Below are 19,014 nucleotides of genomic sequence, written 5' to 3'. Positions count from 1 at the left end.
AGGAGGATTCAGCTTGCACTTACAAATACGGTACAAAACATATTTGTGTCCTGGAAGGTTTGCAAAGTTCCTCACGTGGAGGCATTTTGTGTTAGTGTTTAGAAACTATCCTATGTAACGTGTATTGCCGTAGAAGTGAATTAAATGACTCTTGGGAGGGTTTCATGGCTGATTATCCTTAACCGTTATCTTTACTATCTTAAACCTTGTCTTTGTCTTTATCTTGAAAGACAATTCTAGTCCCAGCCTTCTAATATAAAAATTCCCAAAAGTTGGAGTTGTGAGGCTCAAAATTTTAGAGGACTAAATACCTCACTAAAATTAGTAGATCTAATAGCTTATTACACTTAGCTTAAAATACATTTTGTTAGCCATTTCACATGAAGTTTTTTTGTGCGCATGCCTCAGATTTGATACTTGGACTTACCAGGCTTTTATTTTCAGATCCACAGCTCTACTTGGATGTTGATGAAATGAACAGACAATTCACGGAGACAAGCGAAGAACTCTACGATTCACTCATGAATTGTCACTGGCAACCTCTGGATACGGTCACTTCTGAAATCCCCTCTGCTATTTAAGCGTCTTCTAGAGCATGACCGTTAGGACCAAAGTGCTAAAACTACATTTCTTCTACATTATTCTAGCTCATAAGTTTTAAAGCACAATGATAGGTTGGGTTTTTTTTGCTATGCTTTTGACAGTTTCTGTAATCTTTTTGTTCATCACTCCCTTCTTGGAGCATCATGAAGTCATGTAAATATTCGAGAAATGTAAAGAGGTAAATGGGGTCTTATCTTAAAGATAAGACTTGCCTGTGTAAATAAAAAATTTGTATCTGCAAACCTGCCAGCAAGGGATTTTACTTGTACCTGTGTGCAGCACGTTCTCTTCCGGCTTATGGAATTTAACAAGGTAGTAAGGGTATTTCATCTGTCTTTATTTTTATATGGGCATTAGGACACAAGCGAAATCTAGCTTTCCCTTGTTTTCCTGGTTCCTTAGGTAAGCGACAAGCCAAGCCTTTCATGTGCTTGCTTAGACTGGAAGTATGTATGGGAGACACTCACAGGCCTTGCTATGGAAACACCTGTGCCCACTTTTTCCTGCAGGCTGCTGGCTCTAACTGTACTACTGATACATGCTAGGTCAGCTAAAATTGGCTTATAAATAGGGTATGTTAAGCATATGGAAGTGTAGACTTCAACTGCCATAGCTACAAACATCCCGTGGAATGAGGATGATGTCTGCTGGCACTCTCTGCATCAGCATTCAGTTTTCCCTTGCCCTTCTTACTGTTAGACTTCTCAGCTGACGCTTTACAGCGAAGAAATTGCTACAACATAATCCGTGTTCTTAAACCTAAAAAAAAAAAATCTTGGAGAAAACAACTTGCTGGTTTTCCCTCCTTGCTGGCAAGGAGAAAAATAGTCCACCAGGAACAACAAAAAAATCCTAGTAACAGCTCCTTAAGTTATACCCTCTGCTACCCTCTCTGATTGCTCTGGTCTTCCTTCATTCGTGGTAATGAAGTTTTTAAAGCTCTGGTAGAAGGATGACAGTACTCAAGTCAAAGGAGATGAGAGCCATGAGGAAAGCTTTGCTTTAAGCTAGAGCAGTCTTGCGAGTTGCTGCCTTTATGCTGTTCTTATCTTGAAGGGTACAGAGTCTTTTCCAGTCATAGGGACTCCATAACCCTATGAGTATGGAGAAATAGTTGCTAATTAACAGTGTGTATAGTAAGTAAGTGAGGCTGGAAACAAAAGAATATTCCTCCAAGAAAAAAAAGGAAGCAGAAATTACTGTACTTAATAGCTGGGGAAGCTGTTAAAGCTAGTTGACACAGTTCTGGTACTGCCGTGTGTGTTTTGGGGGCAACATAAACCATAATTGCTGTGATGGCAGGTAAGAATCCAATTCTTTTTTATGGCTTAGTGTAGTCAGTGAAAGCAGTGGTCCTAAGCTGCATGCTGTTCTTAAATGTAATGCAAATTCTCTTTTGTGACTCCTCAGTACTTCCAGGTTACTTGTAGCTGATCACCAGCAACTGCTTCTGTTAGCTATTAGCTGTTGGGTTTTTGCTAGGAATACTTTCAGTCCTGAATTGAAATGATGACATCCTGAAACAGAAGAGGCTCTTGGAGTATTGTAGGAAGCACATTCTTCCTGGTTCTAGTGCAGGTGTAGACGTAGGAGGAGACAGAAGGCAAAGAACCTCACATAGGTGGAGGGGGTGAGGTGGCATCACAGTTAGAGCTGTTGCAGTTAACTCTTCCCAAAGCATGAAAGCAACGTGGCTGGGAACAGGGATTTGTTGGGTTGCTTCTTTGTGTGAGCCAGGGAGTCTTTTGAGGGGCAGATTAATAAGAATATGACACAAGGTAGAGGTGCAATAGATGAAGCAAAGAATCTGGGTGGGAAAAGGGTTGCTTGTACGTGTCTATGGAATTGTTTCAGGGGACTGAGCTGGGGCAAATTCAAGATAATAGATGCAGCCTCCTTGAATTTGGATGGCAGTGCTGAAGCTTCAAAACCTTACAAGCTTTGATGCCACTTCAATTGTAGTGCATAGCTGTGGTACTTGAGCTCAGAAGTGCAAACTGCACAGGATTTTTTTATCTATTTTCTTCAACGTGAGCAGCAAAACATCTTCCAGGAATGTGCCTGGGTGCTACGCTGCTTTGACACGGCTTGCTTTGCATCACCAAACACAGTAGTTAGGTTGCATCGAGTACTTTGTGGAAACATTCATTGTGTTGTCACCCAGAAATGGGATGCTACAGATGTGTGTTGGCCCGGCAGTATCAGTGCTGTTTTTTGGCCTTTGAGAGGTTGGTCCATAACATGTGACCTGTGTAACGAGGGGCCCACATAGATTGGTGACTTCATTAAGTCTGATGCTGTGGTGGTGTGTGACCCAAGGCCCTGAACGTCAGAAAATCAGGCTGTGGCCACCTATTTTATGCAGACTTTGCCTATTAACAAGGTCTCTACACTGTACATTAGAGACGTGCGCCTCCTTTTCCGGACTAGATAGTGAAAATACCAGTTTTGTAGTTCAGTGAATGAGATTGGTTGGGCTGTTTGTTCTCCAGAGCTGAAAAATGTTGGGAGTGTATTCTCTTGGAGTCCACAGAAATGAAAATGATGAGAGGAAGAGAACGTTGGTTGCAGCCCGCGTGCTGCTGTTATAAAGTAGTTCTCTGATGTCTTTTTCCCTCTGCTGAGACTTATCAGCCTATCGTCCTTTCCTGTTAGGAGCGCATACCTGGCTTGGGATGGTGTGCGCAGGGCAGATTCTTTACCGTAAGAGCACAGTGAATGCCAGACTTCTTCCTGTACTGCCGTGTTAACCGTGAGTCACAAATTCAGGAAGCAGTGATTGCATCGGAACTGCTAGAATGCTTTGCGGAGTCTTTTTACTGGGTAAACTTCACAGCTGCAGTTACAACTTCCAGCCTGTGTTAGCTGAACACATCGTACTGGTGCCCGCCATCAGTTTGACAAAGATGGGATTGCAGTAGGAACTTGCTTTTTTCCTTCTTTTTAATTAAACAAGTCTTTGAAGCAACTTTTCCAACACCGCCATACTTCACTTCTTCCAGTTATTTTCTGTTTTACTTAGCTGAAATGTTTTTTTTTCTTCCAAGCTTGAGGAAGTTTTCTACAAGAATGTCCCGTAATGATTTCATAAACTCTTTTCGTTGTACCTAGCTGCAACAGAGAGTGGGGGGAAGATTGATCAAATGGTGATGATCGCTGTCATTCTGCTGGACACGCAGATACTTGCCTTTCGTTTTGGCTCATTTTTAATACCAATTAACTTCAGTGCCTCGCGTTAATAGACACCGTTTGACTGCATCGGCAAATGTTTCTGAGTCGTGAGTGTCATTAAAGGCCTGTCACCCTATGGAAATCCTTCTAAATAAGAAAAATGGCATTCAAATAAATAAATAAAGCAGCGTTTGAACTTATGAGCAAACCTAGCGTAGCTGCCTTTGACGCTGATCTGGAGGAGAAAAATCACGTTATCACACTACTATGGTTGCCTTAATAGGTTTGGTGTACATGAGGGAGGGAAGTATTATGTGATGTTTGCCTAGCTATTACATGGCCGATGCAGGAGGGGTTTTAGTCAGTTCCCTGAGCACGTATTGTTGCAGAAGTCGGTGATTTCACTGCCCAATGTCTGTTATTAAGGGCACGATTCATGTCCCGTTATCGTTTTTATTCTTTATTTATGTGTTTATTTTCTGGGGCGGCGATCTGTCACGATGCCCATCGTTCCCCTGCCGTGGGGTAGAATTTAGCGTGACGACTGCCTCCCGGACCAACGGGGCCACGAATCCGGCCTAAAACACTGCTTGTGCGTTGGTTGTCGGCGTGGGGGCTGTTGGTTGTCGGTGCGGGGGTATCGGTTGTCGGTGCGGGGCTTTTCTGACGAGCACTGTGGGCTCGGGGCGCCGTCCCACGCCCGGCGCGGTGCTGCGGCACACCAGCGGTCGGCGCCACGGCGCGGGGAGGCTCTGGAGGTGACTCCTAGCCCCGTGCTTACGGTGGCCGGGCCGGGGTTCATTATGGCGGCCGGGTCCTGAGGGCGGGAGCGGGAGGGCGGCGGGACCGGGACGGGACCGGGGCGGGGCGAGGAACGGGAGCGGCAGCGGGAGGGGGGGGCGCGCGTTCCCGTGAGGGGAGGGGGCGCGCGAGGGAGGGAGGGGGAGGGTGTGAGAAACACTCCGTAGCCAATAACTTGGGCTCAGGCGAGGAGCTCGGCGAAGCAGGAATTTATTCGCGATCGCAGTGGCGGGCGTCCCGTCCGTGCGAGGACTACCGCACACCAAATTTCCCTGGTGTATTGCCAAGCACTTCCCCGTGCAAGGGCTTACCATACACCACATTTCCCGAGACTCTTCCTTTCTCTCCCTTATCTCACGCTTCGTCCGTCTCCGGCCGCGCCCCTCGCGGAGCTGCGGAACCGCGGATCAGGACTCCACACTCGCTCCGTACAAAAGTACGTCTCAATCACACGGCACACAGAGTCTCACCCGACCCCCAAGGCAATACTTCCTATTTCTTACCTTGGTCTGTGCACAGAGTTACCGGATCAATTCTCAAAGCCGGAGTGCCTGCCTTCTTCCCTTCCCCACTCCTTCACGGATCCTGCCTCTTTCATCAGTCTCGGGCCCTCTGTCAGCTCTCCGCAGAACCGCCGCCGTCGATGCACAGGACCGCTGAAATCAGCGGGGCATGCCTTCCTGCTGCTGCGGCGGTGGGGCTCCCCAGTAGGCGACTGGCTCCCGGACGAGCCCCCAAATTGTGAGAAACACTCCGTAGCCAATAACTTGGGCTCAGGCGAGGAGCTCAGCGAAGCAGGAATTTATTCGCGATCGCAGTGGCGGGCGTCCCACGAGCAGGAGCGCCCCTGCTGGTTCCAAAACCCAGTTTATATACTTTTTGATGACGGGACCCTCCCCTGTTTCCCCACTGAGGGGGTGATCCAGGCTCACAATCTGTCTGATGCTTCCCAGACAATGCATGGCCTTCAGTTGCCGGCCTGTTAAATTTCGAATTTCTTTCGACTTTTTTACTGGTTGAAGCGGTAATGGTTCTTCACTTACCTGACTTGACTCAACACCGTGATTTTCCCCGAATTGTTCTACGGAGTCTGGTTGTCTGCATTTTACAAGGTCGCCTGCTAAGCGTTCTTATCGCTGCAAGCACACCTCGATACCCCATTCCTTACCTTTAAACAACGTAACTCTGCAAAAACAACATTTTTATTCCCACGAGGGGCAGGGCAGGCCCCGCGGCGCGTGGCGGCGGGGGGCGGGGGGGCCCCGTGACGGCACCGAACGCGGGGGGGGGGCGGTATGGCCTCGGGCGGCGCGACCGGTAGCGGCGCGACCGGCAGCGGCATGGCCGGCGGTGGCAGGGCCGGTGGCGGCGGGGCGCCGGGCGGCAGCCCAGGAGCCCGATCAGGAGGAGGAGGAGCAGGAGGAGGAGGAGGAGGAGGAGGAGGAGGAGGAGGAGGAGGAGCGGCCGGCGGCAAGGTGAAGAGGCGGCGCCACCGTTTGGGCGCCGCGAAGCCCCCCTGTGCCAGGAGCAAGCGGGTGAGGAGCGGCCCCCCCACAGCGGGCCCTTCCCCCTCAGCCCACCAGTTACCCCCTTACTTACCCCCTTACCTTACCCGCCCCTTTATCCCCTTAGTTACCCCCTACCCACCTCCTTACCCCCTTAGTTACCCCCTCGACCGCTTAGTTACCCCCTTAGTTACCCCCTCAACGGCTTAGTTACCCCCTTAGTTACCCCCTCAGCCCCTTCCTAACCCCCTCAGTTACCCCCTCAGCCCCTTCCTAACCCCCTCAGTTACCCCCTCAGCCCCTTACTTACCCCCTTACCCCTCTACCCAGCCCATTACCCCCCTCCTCCCCCTCCCCTTCACCCCCAGCCCGCTGCCCTCAGGACCCCCAGTGCCACCCCCAGGGCTTTCCCCGCTCCCTGCACCCCTCCTCAGCCCATCATCAATTCTCTGAACGTTACCTGCCAGGCTTTGCTTCTCGTTTGTGCTGTAGGGTACAGCAGGTTGACGGTGAAAGCGGTCCGTCAATTCGGGGTGTGAAAATCCCCGTGCTGGAGGGGGGACGCGCCGAGATCCCTCCCAGCAGCTCTTTGCTAAGAAATGTCAGGACGCCCAGAGAGATGCTCTGGAGATGCCCTCTGCACGTTTGTTCAGCCAAAACCTCTCCGCTATTAAATGAGCAACGTAGCTGAGGGGATTGATTATCATATGCAAAACCAAGGGAGCGCTACGCATGGATAGCTGCTCAATTAGGTTTTTATCACTTGCAGAAATGCCAAGTCCCTTATACCACATATTGACAATCAATCTTGTCCATCTAAAGCTGGCCTGGAAGGGCAATGCAAACATTCCCCACGCTTACAGAGCAACCGTTGAAACCTCTGGCTTGAACAGTGCATTAATGTTGAAAGTGCCATAGCTTGCGTGTGCCGACACTGTGTAGCTAACTGATAAACCTTACACGTGGATTAAAAATAATCAGTGGAGATGGTTTTCTAACTTTTCCATTGTCTGTTATCTCTGCGTGTTTTCCAGTAGGTTTATTTAAAGAGTGTGCCAGAGCAAACACGTGCGTGGGGATATCTGGGGGATTCTGCACAGAGAATGGCTGCTGCACATCCAGCGCAGATCAAATTAACAGTAACTTATCGGGGAAGAATTTTAATGATTTGATAAATAGACAAACTGATAGGTGTTACATGTGTGCATTTATTATAGCAGTTAGCTTTGTAACCAGACGAATCGTGCAAATGTTCATAACGTAAAAGGACGAGCTTTGAGCAGATAGCTTGCTTAGAGCATTTGTCAATTAATTTCAGTTTATTTTCAATATCATGTCCACTCTGCAGAAGGTTCTGTGGCTTAATGTTAATTGTCTCTCAGTGATGCAGTTGGGGAGGCACGAAAGCGACCGATGCGATTTTGTGAGGTTATACCTCTGGTTCTGATCCCTACCCCGCTGTTTTTCTCATCCTTCCCCCTACAACTTTAGTCGATAAGTCGATTCTTAGAAATACTTAAATAGATGTGTTTTGTGTGCTTGTGATCCTAATTACAGCCCACCAAACCCTCTGTCTCTTACCATTAAGCTCTGAAGGTGCCTGGGCACTGTAGACAGTATAGTTAGCAGCTTCAAAGTTCCTGGGAACTAGTCCTGGATCTAATTTACCTTTTTTTTTTCCCCCTGCCTGCAGGAGGGATGATTAGCAGGATGCCTAGCTCATGATTGTCAGCTTTCTGGATATTAATTTTTATTATTAATTTTTATTATTAATTATATTCATTTATATTAATTTATCTTTTATTTAACCGTAGTTCCTGGGGCTTTCGGTCAGGTGGGAATTCTCCGATCGTACCCGATGTATGCCGCAGAGTCAGTCTTCTACAAAATACAGCAACAGCTTTAGAAGGCTCTTGCAAGAGGAGGTGCTGGTGCTATAGCTATAGCTGTGTTTCTTCCAGGACATCTTCTGGGTTAGCCTGACTGTTGAGAGCAGAACTGTTTTTTGTGCGTATAGTCACTGCAATTCAGCATTACTAAAATTGAAAATATTTAGATTCACTGATTTTAATGGGTAGTATGGTCCTGACTGTCGCAGTAGATAATTGCTGAACTTCTGGTTTAGTTGGTTTTCACGGGAGGGTGCGAAGAGGAAGAGTCCTGGAACAAGTCTGTAGGTCAGGAGCTGTTCAGGCGTAGAGTTTCCTGATAGCCTTGCAGATTGACGACCTGCTGGTGAATTTTGGCAGAGGTTTCAAAACTTTGAACCTTGCCAAGGTCACTTGGAAGTGCAGAAAGTGATAGGTAGTTGTAAATCAATCTTAGGTGAATTTTAGGTTTACCAGAAGTGTAGCGATCCTATGCCAGGGATCAACCTCGTCGTCGTCTTCTGAATATTTGCTGTATAATATCTGTCTTCAAGGTCCGTGGAAGGTGGTATCGCAGCATATGCTGTTGACTGCGTTTCTGTAATTAAACAAGTGTTTTTTCTTTCAAGCAGGGAATAATTAGCAGAATGACAGAAACGGTGAAAAATATTGTACCGGCCTGGCTGCAGAAGTATTTCAATAAGCGTGAGGAGGAGTGTGTAGACAGAAATGAATCTGCAAACCAGGAGGAGACTCCGGTAAACTATCACCACGATTATTCAGATGAAGATACCATAATCGATGAGAGATTCACGCCTGAACCAGCAGGAATTAGTAGACGAGGTATGTGAAAAATCATTTGGAATTCTGGCCATCTGTATTTATTCACAGATTTCTAGTTTTGAATCTGAATTTCAAAAGGAAATTGGAATGAGGGTTTTGACAGAATGAAAAAAAAAAACAAACAATCAAAAAAGTCAAAACAACTGTTTGTGAAACCGTCTTAGCTTTAAACTGTATACACAGTTACGAAGCATACATCTTATGCTCTTGGAAGGCATCAGTTAACTTTAGGTACTCTATTAGCCAGGTGCTAAATGCTGAAAATAAGTCATTTGCAAGTGTGCTGGGTTGCATTTTCCATCTTTTAAAAGATATGGAATGAAAATCTGTCTAATTGCCTAAGGCAATTAAAAAAATTAATTTGTTTTGCAGTCTTCGAAACAAAAGACTAGATGCTAGAATGGCAGAGGAAAATTCCGTCTCGTGTCCCGACTTTGTTTGTTTTGTTTTGTTTTTTTTTTGTTTTGGGCTTTGATCAATTTAGTAAAGTTCCTCGTTAACTTGATGGTGAACTGGGGAACTTGTGCACGGATGTGGTTTATGAGATTATTATCCTTAAAATATTCAATAACTTTAAGGTCTACGCGGGGGGAGGGGGTGTCTTTGAAAAGGTATTTGGACCGTTGGCAACGAGGTTTGCAACTCCTTTACCTCATGAAAGATTAATTTGTCTTATATCCAGTGCCTCTCACTGTTCCTGTAGTCCTGTTGTATAAATTTGCATCTATTCTTATTTGAGTTTCTCTTAAATTAGCTGTTTTGGGGAAGTCAGCTTTTAATAAGTAAAGAAGTTTTGTCTGAGCGTGCGTAGGTAACCATAGATAATGTGGAAAGTCAGTTGCTTCTGTTGTTGGCAGAATCAAAAAATAAGGAGGAAATATCTTTGCCTCCAATCTCATCTAATTGTAAACAAGGAGATTGATGGCTTTCTGTGTAGCTGTAGCTTGGGAATGAGTTTGGAGAAAAGAATAGAGAAGGTCTTCGTGACTGAGGAACACATGTTGGCTTTCCTATGTAACTGCGTGAAAGGAGCTTTCAGTAAGAACAGCTGCACTGCAAGCTTGCTAACTCCAGGAGATCAGGAGCAGGTGGACACCCTGGAACCTTTTGCAGCTTATGTTGCTGTCCGTGGGTGTTGCTTACTATGCTTAAGAATAAGATTTTTTTTTTTAATTATTACTACATTTTGAAACCAATGTGTTTCTTCAGTTCTGAGGTATCAGTGTGCTGGAGCCTATATTGGGTGGCCTTCCGCCTGAAGAACTTTCTGTATCTCAAATGGTGCTGTCCTAAAAATCTGCTCATGGTTTGGAGAGCTAATTAGTGGTACTGCAGTGGTTATGAAGATTGAACTAACTAGTTTAAGCTTCAGTTCAAGTATCAAGAGGATAGTGGCTCAAAGTCATTTGAATTGCCCAGATTCCTGGGAGAGACAGTAGGCTTTCATCAGGCAAAATACCCATGAATAGTTCCATTCATTTAGCAAGATAGACTTCAAGGCCACCTATTCCAGGCCACTGGCATTGTTTGCAGACCCTTTGCTTCAAGAGGGAAAAATGCTCATCTGGTTACTTGGGTCAACATCCTTGTCCCTTGGGTCAAAATCCCAATAGTTAATGGGTAGGAGATGATGTTTTGCCTCTAACGTGAGCTGATATGGAAGAACTTGGGAAAAAAGTACTGCAAACGTTCATTTTCATGTTGTGTATTCAGATTAATGTAACCTTTGTTCCAATATTATGGAAGCTGCAGTGTTATCTGTAATTTACCGTGTAATCTCAAATTTTGTAAAGCTTATTGCAAGCTGTACATGGGAGAAGGAGTATATATGTTTGATTTAGTGAACGGCCAAGTCAGCGTTAGAGCATTTGAGCACGGGGTCAGAATGTGGTGTTGTAAAACCTCATAGTTAACTACTTCTGGATGCAACATTAATACTGTGTATCGCAAGCAGTGTTGTTGTTGTAGCCAGACAGTTAGATGCAACCGTATCTGGGTGAGGAAGAAGTTAAATTTGGCTTCTCTCTTTTTGCGCTTAGAACTTGGCAATAGCATGGCTGTCGATAGGAAACAGGTTTTGGCTTCTGTGAGCTTGTCTATAGCAAAGCTAATTATCTCCCTGTTCTTGTCTAGAACCATCCACAAGTAGATCAGCACTGAACTTCCCAGTTGTGTTAACAAGGCCCTCTCTTCATCGGAGCCGTCTGAATTATACCATGCTGGATTCTCCTGTCCCACCTTGTCAGCCCTCGACATCTTCTGTATTTGGCATTGGCAGTCCTAGGCTGTCCTTGATAAAAGAAATAGAAGATTCTACCTCTCAACAAGACGATGATAACATCTCAACAACCAGTGATTCCTCCTCTAGAGCATCTGATGAAGGTGATTTTTGTGTTCTCTGTTTAATTGACTTTTTTTTTAATGTGAAGTACCTTGCGTTCTTTAATATTCCACATCACCTTAGTAAATAAAATAGGTGAATGTCAACTTTGGATGCGAGAATTAAATTGAATTTTTAGTGTTTTAGAAGTATATAATCCTATCACCTTTTTAATAGAAGCGTGCTTTGGAATACGTTTATGATACCCTGATGTTAGAAAGAGTCAATGCTGAAATATACACATTCAGCTAGGTTATATGTAAATTTTGAACTGGGACGGTAGGAAATCAGGCTGACTTGCCGTAGCTTGACAACTAGGCTGATTGTCTAGAAGGAAGAGTGACTCAGAATATCTAACAGACAGCTGGTTAAATGTGAATAAGTGCAGGTGACAAATAGGAACACGAGATGTTTTCCTGTGTTTCAGCAAGAGAAGATAAAGAAACTACTCTGTCATAAGCTATAGGCTGTTTTTTGACCTTTCTTGGTAGAAGGCTTCAGCTGTCAATACTTTCATGTCTTTTGCCAAATTCATTGAGGAAAGCACACCATTTTAAAATAAAAAATAAGCATCGTGTCGATGTAGGTTGGTACGTAGGTCTTCTCGCTGAAAGGGCGAACAGCAGGTTTGCAGCTTTTTCTAGTCCCCCATATAGACAGGGACTGACGTGTGCTCAGCAGGTTTTGCAGAGAACTTTTGTACAGCTGAGAGTAGAGTTGCTGGGCTTTAGCAATATAACCTGAGTGCACTAGAACTTTCTGGTGTGTCTTCGTAAAACATACATGGGCAGAAGATCGTTAACTCTTAGAGCAGCCTTTGGGGAATCTTCCAGGTTTAAAACCTGTGCGATTATGATCTGTGCTGGCCTCCAGCCTTTTACCAACACAGAAAAAAGCTTTGTCCGTACAAATGCACTGATGTTTATGCGGTCCTCTTTTATCTTAGCCTGAAGGAAAAAAATATCTGCATTGGAAGCACAGTATTAACTTGGTAAGATTGCTGAAAACTACTTGCAGCTCTGTGAACAGTTTTCAAGTTTGTAGGTGATACTTGGTTTTCAGTCTGTACGTGAAGTTGATCTATTTAAAGAAGCTGAAGTCATGCTTATTTTTCTGTATTGAAGAACTTGAATTAGTGTGATCTTTATTGTTAAAGTTCTGTACGTACGAGAGGCATTTACATCTAGCATACGTCATTTTGGCAGATGTTGCAGTTTTAAAAAATACTTCATCGTCACTGCTCTGGCCCACAGAAGCTGAAAGAACTCATTCCCTCTCGCAGCATTCTGCAGCTAGCTCTAAGAAACCTGCATTCAGTTTATTTGTTTTTGGAGGACTGTGTCCTGTAAGTACTGCACAGTATTTCTTTTAATCAGTTTGAATGTGTACCTGTTTTTCTATCCACTTCTCATACTGTGTTTCCGTAGGTACGTGGAAGCACGTCTGTTTTTAAGCAAAACCAGCTTGGGTTTTCTCCATTTTACCCCGGAAAGACGGCCTATGCCGGTGGTGCAGCTGTAAGATCAAGGCAGCCAAAGACGGAACCTTATCAGGTATGAGAAAAGTAGTGTAGTGGGAAATAGTGATGGAAATAAAAAAAGCAGCACTGCCAAAGGAGCTTTGAGCAGGGAGCTGAATATGTGGTAACAGTTGCTCTTCTGCCCTCTTGGTCTACAAAAATAGACGAGATTGATTTCTGTTTAAATTCTTTAATGACAGTTTTTACCACAGGTAATACTTGTCAGAAAGAACAAGAATGACAGTTTGGGCTAGTTGTTGGTAGTTGGGGTTTCCTCTGTTGTTAGGTCTTTCAAAAAATTCCATTCAAGTGCCATTGTCTGCCTCTGACTACATTACGTTAAAATAACTTGATGCAAAAAAGCCAATGACAGCATAACTTTGAAAACTTGTGTTTATGGTAGCAAAAGCTACAGTAGTCAAACCTGGCTAATATTTATCTGTGGATCTTCTTTTCCAAGCATGCCTACATTCATGCTATGGATATGTTGTATAAACCTGCAGTCTTTGAAAATATCTAAAATCAACTTTGCTGATCCTTTGTTCTTCTGGTACACAGAGGCATGCAGGACTAAATGCAGTCCCAAGATAAGCAGTAACATGCTTTCTGTTTTGAACGATTCATATAGTTCTTGGAGAGAGTTATTTGCCCCCAAGAGTTCTTGGAAATAGCAAATAAAAACTGCTGACAACTCTGATTAGCTAGAGCTGAATCGAAAAGGAAAGTCAAATCAGGTTTGGTAGGAATGTATTTAAATGAAAGTGACTTTTATCGATAAATCAAAAGGAATTTGAAGAAAATGAAAACGCGGGTTTGCTGGCTCTGTTCTGACAGTCCATTTGTGCAACGGAAAAAGGGCAGTACAAGTACCTCACTTACGGGAAACCTTGAAACCTTGTGGTGCAAAGCTGGGAACCCTCTTTGGTCGGCTATTTTTGTTTTTTACAATATTACTGCATTATGGTAAAAAGAGGAACCAAAATACTAGGCTTTTAAAGGAGAGAGTAGCTTGCTTCTTGCTGCTTGCTGTGAATGACAGCAAGGTACTAGAGAGTCCAGCGAAGGGCCACCAAGAAGATCAAGGGACTGGGAGCACCTCTCCTCTGAGGAGAGGCAGGGACTGCTGGGCCTGTTTAGCATGGAGGAGATGAGGTTCAGGGGGGATCTTATTGGTGTATATAAATACCTGAATGGATGGTGCAAAGAGCATAGAGAGCCATTGTGTTTTCAGCGGTGCCCAGTGCCAGGTCAAGAGGCAACAGGCACAAACTGAAACGTGAGGCTCTGTCTGAGCATCAGGAAATGCTTTTGCACTGTGCGGGTGATGGAGCCCTGGCACGGGTTGCCCGGAGAGGCTGTGGAGTCTCCCTCTTTGGAGGTCTTCAAGAGCTGACTTGACATGGTCCTGGGCAACCTGCTCGGGGTGGCCCTGCTTGAGCGGGGGGGTAGACCAGGCGATCTCTAGAGGTCACTTCCAACCTTAACCATTCTGTGGTTCTGTGAGTCTCACTTGTGTTTTTACATGCTGCGTGGTCTGCTTCCTGTCTTCACATCGTGTGATAAGCACAGTGTGGTTATATGAGGGGTTTAACCTGGGAAGAAAAAAAGTCACACCAAAGGAAGTTTTTGACTGATATTTGAAGTTGGGTGGTGCAAATAAACAGTTTACTTTTTCAGTGTAATGTTTAGATCTGTTACAGTTTAAATCAGATCTTTATCTTTTAAGACAAAGATTTGCAGCCAACTTTAATCTTGGGGGAAGGGAGGAAGCAAGAGAGAAGTAAAACTAGTTCCTGGTTATGATTGTATACACTGATTTTAAGATGGTACACTTAGACCATCGTGAAACTCTGAGGTCTGTGTTGTTACTGAAAATGCTTTCTGTACCACAAGCCTTTTCTTGAGTTCTGTTTCCCTGATTACTGCTTCGGAGGCCTTAGCAGTCCTGGCATCATCCGTCTTGACCTTTTACAAGTACGGAGTTCTTTTATTGCTCGTGCAACAAGCACGTGCAAGATGCACTGAGGCCCAAGGTAAACTTCATTAAACTCCGAATGTATTCTCTTCTTTATGGCTTGAACTCCCAGTGACTGCATGTTTCTCTGTCATCAGAATATATTGATTGTATCATCAGTGTAGCCTTGGGACATAAAATACATGCCTCCTTAGCTGAGAATTGACCATTGTAACACTTAAAATGCTAATTTTTCAGGCACAAAAGAGAGCGAAAGCTAGACAAGAAACTGTGTGGTCCCACGCTACCTTGAGTACCTCAGCGTGGTGCATCTTGGAGGCAGTGGAGAAGCTGTCAACCCTTTGTTGGTAAATAGCACTTCTTTTAATCTGTTTTTGCTTCATGTGTTTATAAAACTTAGTAAATGTGCCATCAAAGGATAAAGATAAAACTATTCTTCCTTACGCTGTGGCCGGTTTAATTTATTGCGCTATTTTTTCAACAGGATGCTAAAAGAATGACATCTCTTTTGCCGCTGTGTTGTGTAAGTTGACCATGAACCCCCACATTTTTGTTGCAGGGAACCCTCTCTCTCAGGAAAAAAAAATTGCCCTCTAATAGTTATGCTTTGTTTTTTCCCTTAGCCTCCGGACATAGATAAACCGGATATTACTGACTTCCAGTCCAAACGAAGAAAGGTAAGAACCAATAATGTCTTAAGCTGAGGTAGATAACTTTTTCAATGCTTTATCACTATTAGAAAAATTTTCTCAAACCTCAGTGACGACATAGACATCAAATCAAGTTAATATTGGCATGTATCCACAGTAGATGATGGGCTGTGAAGATTACTCAGGTTAAGAATTATGTTATCTTTGTAAGTTGAGAGCAACAACTCTAGAACACACCAAGTCGTTTTATCTTGTCCCCCAACTTGGGGTGAAGCTGCATATTAAAATTCCTGTTGAGGCAAGTTTTCTCTTGAAGAAATGATCACAAATAGAAAAATACTGATTGAGTGGTCATATAGACTTTGTACAGACTTCCGTGTTCATTCGGGCACAGAAAACTAGTTTTTGTGCTTTTTATCACCATTCAAAGTAAAGAGGAGGAAAATTGTTAATTTCCGACGCTATAAATCTTACGCTCCTAAATTCCTATTTGGAGGTAGCACAGAACTGGTGAGAATGCTGTGGTAAAGCATGATTTCCTTTCATTTTGTTTAAAAAATGAAAACTAGTCATCTTTTTTTGATGACTTTAGTTAGGGGTATCATTAAATTGCAAAACTGTACCAGGCACAATAGCTCTTGGTGTATTAAATGCCTAACTGGGGGAATTAATATTTTTCATTTTTACCTTTAAAACCAGCGATGAACCATCGTTGGAGTCTGATAAATTTTCCATAAAATTAAATGGGCATCTCTTTCTGCGAAAACATCTGTGTTTCCAGTATCAGTCTGAGTGTACAAATGACCACTTGTTAAGTGTATGGGCTTCTTAGGCTGGAAATCAAAGTGGACAGTAATACTGGTTGCTTATTGCTTTTAACTCTTTCAATCTCTGTATTGTTTAGCCAGCACAATCTCCATTTGGTAAAGTTCTAAAATGAATGTAGCAGCAACTGCTTAGTTTTTAGGGGGGTAGAGGTTTTTTTTTTTCTTTTTCTTTTCTGACGCTATAAATCTTAACGCTCCTAAATTCCTATTTGGAGGTAGCACAGAACTGGTGATAATGCTGTGGTAAAGCATGATTTCCTTTCATTTTCTTTAAAAAATGAAAACTAGTCATCTTTTTTTGACGACTTTAGTTAGGGGTATCCTTGGGCTTATTAAATTGCAAAACCCTTAAATGACCACTTGAAGATCAGGTGACTGAAGGAAATAACAAGATGTGCAAACTTTTCATCTTCTGTTCTAATGAGAAAAGGGACAGTGTCTCAAGAAGTTTCTGTGCCAATTCCTTGATTGGATGGATGTATAATTAAGTTTACAATCACTTCAGAGTTTACAAACATCTCAGATTTCCTGGACCATCTTTTCACCATCTGCCAAATTACAAGGGCATGGAGAAGTGAAGTATATCATAAATATTATCCAAATAACTAAAACCAAATCTGGTGTGAATTCTCAGTTATATTATAGCAATACACCTGTGATAAGGCATTAAGAAAGATCTGCCAGATTTGCAACAGAGAGCCTGAAATTGTCAGCCACTAAATGAATGTTGCACGCAGCTGTCAGTGGGTGAAAGGAGATAGATTGTCTATTCATAATACTAGAATTCATAATGGTGGCGGGAGAAGGGTAGCCCGTGATGAGAAGCAATTATTTGCTGAGGAGACGATCGTGTGTTTTCCTGCTAAAGTGAACATGCGGTTGACGGAACACTTGTGCACTCGGGCTAAACTTCTGCAGTGGGTAGCAGTGATGTGGTATTTTTCTTATTTCAAGGAACTGTACCAGGCAGAATAGCTCTTGGTGTATTGAATGCCTAACTGGGGGAATTAATATTTTTCTTTTTTACCTTTAAAACCAGCAATGAACCGTCGTTCACTCGAAGTAGATTTGTGAACTTACATAAAACATGTCTTATTCAAGGTTTCAAACTGAATGTAATATTTTTTAGAAAGATGTATTTTTATATACTTTAGAGAGAGTGTGAATCCTATTACTAAGAGCTGGGAGATACTGTGAAATTAAAGCTGCAGCGTAAACAAAAATTTCCTGTTGGTATTGATTTGAACAATAGCATGCTTCCTAAGACTGTATTTTCTGATCCTTAAGACCGCAGGCGGAGCCATCGGTAAATCTTGTAGCCTTTAGGGTTTGTTTTCTGTCTGACAGTTCAGTTAAGTCAGTTTTGCAGAACACGCAGTGGTCTGTGTTAAAAATTAACTCTGGTCTGTGAAAATGCTTTGAAAAGGGAAGTCAAACCCACTACTTGAAGTGCATCTAATGCACATGTAAAGCATTGGATCATATTTTAATGAATGAGATTATTGTAAGACTGACAAGTTGGTTTTTTTGAGTGTGTTCTATTGTTTGTGTAACTTTGAAGAGGGAAAATGTAGGGAATGTGAAGCCCAGAAGCCTGTATAATTAGTTGCTTAACACTTCGAATGTTAAATTAATGAATTAAGCTACTGAAAAAAAAAAATCACAGTGTGGGCAGAGGAAAAGATAGGAGCATATTCTAGGAACATGGGTTATTTTAATTATGGTAGCATGAATTATTTTGTCTATGAAGCTAACTGCCAAATTTTGAAATGGAATTCAGTCAGACTTTGGCTACTTATATATAGCTTTATGGATTTCGTTACTGGTTTTCTGGTGATTTCCCTCTACAAGTTGAACGGTCTTCAGAATTTTCAAATCGTATTCACTGAGTGCCAAGACCGATGGGGGGAGGTTTATAGTTCTGTAATTTGTTTTCATCAATAAATATTGGAATTAATTTGGGTGGACGTAAGGATAAATTGATTGCTGTTTCCCTTTCAAAGCTGGAATCCCAGAATGCATTCCAGCCTCCACCTGTTAAGAGACTTGTGACACCAACGGTAAACCGTCAACCGATGCGTTATACGCGGTATTCTGAACCATCACCGACTTCAACTACTCAGTCCAGCAAAATTTGCCAGAGAGTAGACACAAAGTACCAAGTGAGTACATTTTTGAGTCCTTATGTGCCTGTTTTTTTTTTCCAGTCTTGGAATGTTTCTCAAACCAATTGTTATCCTATCTTTGCAAAAAGTACTGATAGTATGTTTGAGGCGAGCTTTAAGGCAGTGGGAACCATTGTGAAATAGATTGAGCTTTTATGGATTTAATTCTGTTTTTGGAACACTCAGTGTCTTGTGGTTGTTTTCACGATGTCATGATGTGCTATTGAGTCATCCTGTTCTCAGTGAAAGAATATTAAAAGACAGAAATGTTTTCCTTTTATATTCTCATGTACACAAAGCTGTCACTGATGAAACATGCTCGTGTTCTGTGTAAACTATTCCAGGTGAGCTATGTGCTCCAAGTGAGAGTTCTGACAATGTGCTGAGTTATCGGTTTTGATTGCTTTGGAGTAGATGGAGTCTGATAAATTTTCCATAAAATTAAATGGGCATCTCTTTCTGCGAAAACATCTGTGTTTCCAGTATCAGTCTGAGTGTACAAATGACCACGTGTTAAGTGTATGGGCTTCTTAGGCTGGAAATCAAAGTGGACAGTAATACTGGTTGCTTATTGCTTTTAACTCTTTCAATCTCTGTATTGTTTAGCCAGCACAATCTCCATTTGGTAAAGTTCTAAAATGAATGTAGCAGCAACTGCTTAGTTTTTAGGGGGGTAGAGTTTTTTTTTTTCTTGTTTGTTGATAAAT

The 19,014-nt window shown here is 43.1% G+C and overlaps 1 protein-coding gene across 1 annotated transcript in view; it reads left to right on the top strand.

The window, feature by feature from the left end:
• Window positions 1-314: 314 nt before the first annotated feature.
• The window catches only part of LOC136790882 (nuclear pore complex protein Nup153-like), a 28,676-nt gene continuing 9,976 nt past the window's right edge, over window positions 315-19,014 (top strand). The window contains 10 exon segments of the mRNA XM_066997505.1: window positions 315-6,110; window positions 8,581-8,791; window positions 10,925-11,173; window positions 12,377-12,516; window positions 12,599-12,724; window positions 14,903-15,008; window positions 15,066-15,070; window positions 15,150-15,188; window positions 15,289-15,342; window positions 18,146-18,304. Of these exon segments, the coding sequence (XP_066853606.1) occupies window positions 5,871-6,110; window positions 8,581-8,791; window positions 10,925-11,173; window positions 12,377-12,516; window positions 12,599-12,724; window positions 14,903-15,008; window positions 15,066-15,070; window positions 15,150-15,188; window positions 15,289-15,342; window positions 18,146-18,304 (1,329 nt within the window). The 5' untranslated portion in view covers window positions 315-5,870.

Source organism: Anser cygnoides, chromosome 5 (genome assembly GCF_040182565.1).
Source record: "Anser cygnoides isolate HZ-2024a breed goose chromosome 5, Taihu_goose_T2T_genome, whole genome shotgun sequence".
NCBI classification, from domain to species: Eukaryota; Metazoa; Chordata; class Aves; order Anseriformes; family Anatidae; genus Anser; species Anser cygnoides.
Note: the sequence above shows the minus strand (reverse complement) of the source record. Positions and strands in the feature narration are given on the sequence as shown.